The 4,645-nt window shown below is 36.3% G+C and overlaps 1 protein-coding gene across 1 annotated transcript; it reads left to right on the top strand.

Moving 5' to 3' along the window:
* The first annotated feature begins 3,729 nt into the window (after positions 1 to 3,729).
* Positions 3,730 to 4,411, top strand: LOC129307454 (uncharacterized). Its single transcript, XM_054948426.1, has one exon. It carries the CDS (start codon positions 3,820 to 3,822, stop codon positions 4,258 to 4,260), a length of 441 nt encoding a protein of 146 aa, XP_054804401.1. The 5' UTR covers positions 3,730 to 3,819; the 3' UTR covers positions 4,261 to 4,411.
* Positions 4,412 to 4,645: the final 234 nt, after the last annotated feature.

The following is a 4,645-nucleotide window of genomic DNA, read 5'->3' as shown; positions in this document are numbered from 1 at the left end:
TCAAACTTCCAATAAATATAATATGAAAAACCCACCGATATTGTTCTCAAAGAATTTCACATCACAAGGCCTAAAACTTCATAAAATTAATCTAGTGAATTTTCTAATAAATCAAGCCACACTTGCATTTCATTTTAATTTACACATTTCAATGATCAATTATAAACTTATAAACTAATAAACACATAAAAGTATAAGATAAAATTTTCTCGGTTACTTTAAATTTTTGAGAGGTTAAAAGTTTTACCCCTCAATTACTCACTCCTGAAGCTTCCAAAAAGCTTGAATGGTGTCAATGATAGTTACTATATAAGCATTTATCATACAAAATATCAATATCTATATTTGACCTATTTTTACTAACACTTCAACATTTCTTAATATTCAAGATTTGTTCTTCACTCATGTAAAAGTACTTATAAGGCTTCTTAGCTTTTTTTAACCCTCATTAATAATATTGAGCTTTTAAATGGTCATTAATAGAACCACATTATTCCCAATCACCATATTATGAGAATTTCAGACATTTAATGTCCCCCAACTATCAATCCATAAAATCATAAATACTAAGTTTACTTAGCTCAATCTACTCCCATTAACTCTATTTAAGTCAATGGGTTTGGACTTATAGCCTCTATGGACTGAAAATCACTATTATCAATCAAACTCTAACTTCTACCGTCAAGAAAATGGAAGAAGAGAGGAAGATTTAAGTAAGGAAGCTTGCCTTTAGTATTTATCAACTCCAAATTACTCCTATAAGTTAATTTTTTCAAGCCCTAGCTTAGCTCTTTCATCTCTCTTTCGGTTCCCTTTATGTTCTCTTTTCTTTTGCTTAAGTTTCGTGACTTACTCTGACCATGCATCGTAATGGACGCACAATACGCCACGGTGCATGGCACAGAGAGCCTCTTCCAGGCATGTTGTCACACATGTGCCGTAGCGGCTCATCCACATATCGCGGCGCGTGGCACATAATCATTTTCTTTAGAAATTCTTCCTCTTCCATTCTCGAGTAACTCGATTTTCCTTTAGAGCCGCGTTTAGAGCTAAAATTGAGACCAAACACATCCGTTAGGCCTCTCTGACTACACACCTAACTAATACACTTAATTAATCTATTTGAGCTTAATTAATCTGATTTAAAATCAAGAATGTTACACAGGATACTATAGCGTAATAGTTTTTAGGGTCTATGGTAGTAATTAACTGAGACCTATGGTGAATAGTAACAACATTAATAAAAGATAGCGATAGAGTTTAATTTGTTATGAATTTAAAAGTTTAGCATTTATTTTATACATTTTAAGAGTTCAAGGTTCAGGGTATTTTTTAAGCAAAAATTTAGGCTCTATTATGCTCATTAATCCTTTTTAAATTCTGGGTTTATTGAATCAAATCTAATTTTTCCACACCTATCTAAATCTAAAATGATCTGTTGATATTGTGAAGTTGAGAGGCCACTGTGCTTCAAAAAAAAATTTAGAGTCCAAACCTTTTTGACTTGGATGCCTCACTAAAAGTAAGTTTGAATAATAAAAATAAAATTGAAAAGAGATGGACATGAAATTGATGAAAGAAGGAGAATTAGATAAAAATATTTTCAGGGTAACAAAAAATTTTAAATGTAATTTTGATATTATTTTTATTTGGTTTCCATGGATTGTAAGTTAAATAGAAGACGGAAGTCAAAATATTAAAAAATTTATGCTAGATTTTTGTTATTAGATGCATTATTTTTTTCACTAAAAAAAAACCAACATTTGAACATAAACTCATATTATTTTTCTCAACAAATTCATATTTATAATTTTAATCAATAGATCTTATTATTTTTATAAAAATTAAGAAATCATCAATTTACAAGATATAGCAAAAAAATTATTTGCAAATTGTAAAAAAAATTTATATCATTTTTCAAGCATGAAAAAAATATATTTGAAAGCCATAAATTATAAATTCAAAAAATATTATCATATCATTATTGTACATTTATAAAAAAATATATTATAATTAAAAAAAATTAACAAAAAATAGGCTCACCCATTTAGCATGTCAATTTTGTGAGTTGGACCATCTTATTTATTTTAAAAGACGGGCTAACTTCTTCAACTTAACTTAAGGTAAATTAAATAGGTGGAACTTGTGAGTTCAATCCATTTATTTGACTTTAGATATGAGATCAGCTTACGGTGGTTCTGAGAGGAGTGAAGCACCAATGAGAGCAGGAATTAGAGTGGAGACGGAGAAAAGACATGGAGTGTGGCAGCATGATAAATGCAGGTGAGGACAACAGGGACCCAGCAGACGAGTACAGTAATATGTGACGAGCAGGAGTGCAATGTACATTTATTAGGTTGACCAAAGGTCTGCCGAGTGGTGAGCAATTCAGCTTGCGAAGTAAATGGCTCTGGATGATGAGCAAAGCATGGAGACCTTTTTATATATGGACTGGGACAGTCAGCTCGTTGAATTCCTTTTCTTGTTTGTGCAGAACCACCTCGTCCCTTAATTAGAAACATCAATCCTCTTTTCCCTTCCGTTGAAACGGAGCAGGTACTTGAGGTGGATATTTTCTTCACAGAATTGACGGCAGCATTTTTCACCTTTTCTGGTTCGTTTGGAATTAGTTGTGGGATGCCCTTCCTTTTATTTCCTGTCTGAAAATGGCTGCAATGAACGGGGAAAACAAATTCATGGTGCAAGTGACCTGATTCGGCAGCAGGTGCCAAGAAGAACATGGGACAAATCAATTTTGATTCTGGTATATTGTGTTGAGTGAGAATCCTAAATCCAACTGTGAAGAAATTATACTTGGGGTGCAAATAAAAACCGTAGAATTTCTTTCTTGGCATAGTTTTGTGGAAGAGAAAGGAGAGAAGGAATGAGACAAACAACTAGATTATCTCTCTTTTATTAAGTGATTAGGGTATTTTTGACCTTTTATTTGATTTGTAATACACAATAATCTTCCTGGAATTCTCGTGTGTCTTGAAAATTCAGTCAAAATCTGACTTTCCTCTTTTTTCTACATATCAAATTATGAAAACATGATCTTCTCCCTCACCTTTTCTTTTCATTTGCCTTGATTAATGAAATGAAAGGATGGCTTTAAGAAGTGTAAGGGGCAATCATCGTTCCATTGGATGAAATGAGGGAAACCGACCCACTGAACACTAGACAACCCGATTGGACCCCAAAAAAAATCATGGGACAAGCCGCACCCAGTGTCGATCGGCCCAACTGATCCATATGCAGGTTATTATAGCCCAGCGGATTCCCAAAATTTCAAGCAGTTAGTAGAAGAATCCACGAAGAGTTCAGATTCCAGAAGCATCTTGATTATTCACATGGCTAGATGAACCGGGAGTTTCATCTAAAAAATTAACCCAACATCAGGAATTGATCATGAACAGCTTATGGACTGCACTCACTGATTTACAAGATAAACAATTCCCGCAACAAATTTGCCACTGTTGCCTTCTTATAAAATATTTTAGTATCTAAACTATCAATTATCACCTGGTGAGCAAGCCCACACACATAATCGCTTCTTTCATAATTAAAAAAGGTCGGTGCCTTAGGCCTATCCGAGTCACACTGATAATCTACGTAGCATACACGTGACGAAACCACACACACTTCCAGCACCTTCTGGTACTCATATCCATAGACCAAAATAAGAAAACAAAAATGCCAAGAGAACTTTATATAAGCTACTCCTCCTCCACCAATTCACTCATAGCTTCCAGTCCAGAAGAAGAAACCAAGTGAGCGCAGCTACTTCCGCTCAAGTTTCATCGTAAGTGAAAGAAGAGAATGAAGCCAATCGACGACAAAAAAGACAAGGTGACGATCAGAGCCGTAAGTCATGACGAAGAAGGGAGGAAGAGGGTGGAGAAGACGGAGCTGAACACCCATAACATAGACACCATCAAGTACGTAGAGAAGAAGCTCATGGACAAGGGGGTTCAGCGGATGGAGCGCCACCCGGCCGACGGCATCGGCATCAGGAAGCCGCCGCCCAAGAGCGGGCACGGCGGCAAGTACACGTGGGAAGGCCCCGGGGACATGGTGGAGAGCGAGCTGGAGGCGGCGCCGGCGGCCCTCGACGAGAAGGACCCTAACTACGTGGACGAAGAACGGGAGGAGAAGGGCGTCGGTGATTTGGTGGTCGGTGAGGTTGAGGTGGCTAAGGCCGCGGAGGGGGAAGAAGGTGTTGGCAGGCTAGACGTCGATCCCCGTTTGGTGCCCAACTGACTTCTTGTATCCGTTGTTTTAATACTTGTTTTTTTATTTTTTATTTTCCCTTCTTTCCTTGTGTTTATTAGCTGTTGCTTGTGCCTTAGTGTTGTTTAAAGTTTAAACTCGTAATTATTATCAATGCAAATTGTAAAATAAAGTTTTCTGATTTCAGAGAAATTGAACAGGTAGCGTTACTGTATTTCCATTTGGATAGGTATCATGATAAAAGCCACACCTTAAAGGATTGAAGTTACTTTTTTTTTTGTTGGGTAAAAAAAATGTTGAAGTTCATGTTTGGCGTATCGGGATCACAGGCCTGATGGTTAGGGAAGCTTCTGGAAGGCCCATGTTTGTAAAGAACGAAAGACAACTGAAGAAATATATTAGCCCAATCCCAACA

The sequence above is a fragment of the Prosopis cineraria genome, unplaced genomic scaffold (genome assembly GCF_029017545.1).
Source record: "Prosopis cineraria cultivar Desert tree isolate PC_DT_omini unplaced genomic scaffold, ASM2901754v1 PC3, whole genome shotgun sequence".
Classification (NCBI taxonomy): domain Eukaryota; kingdom Viridiplantae; phylum Streptophyta; class Magnoliopsida; order Fabales; family Fabaceae; genus Prosopis; species Prosopis cineraria.
This window is presented reverse-complemented; position numbering and strand designations above follow the sequence as displayed.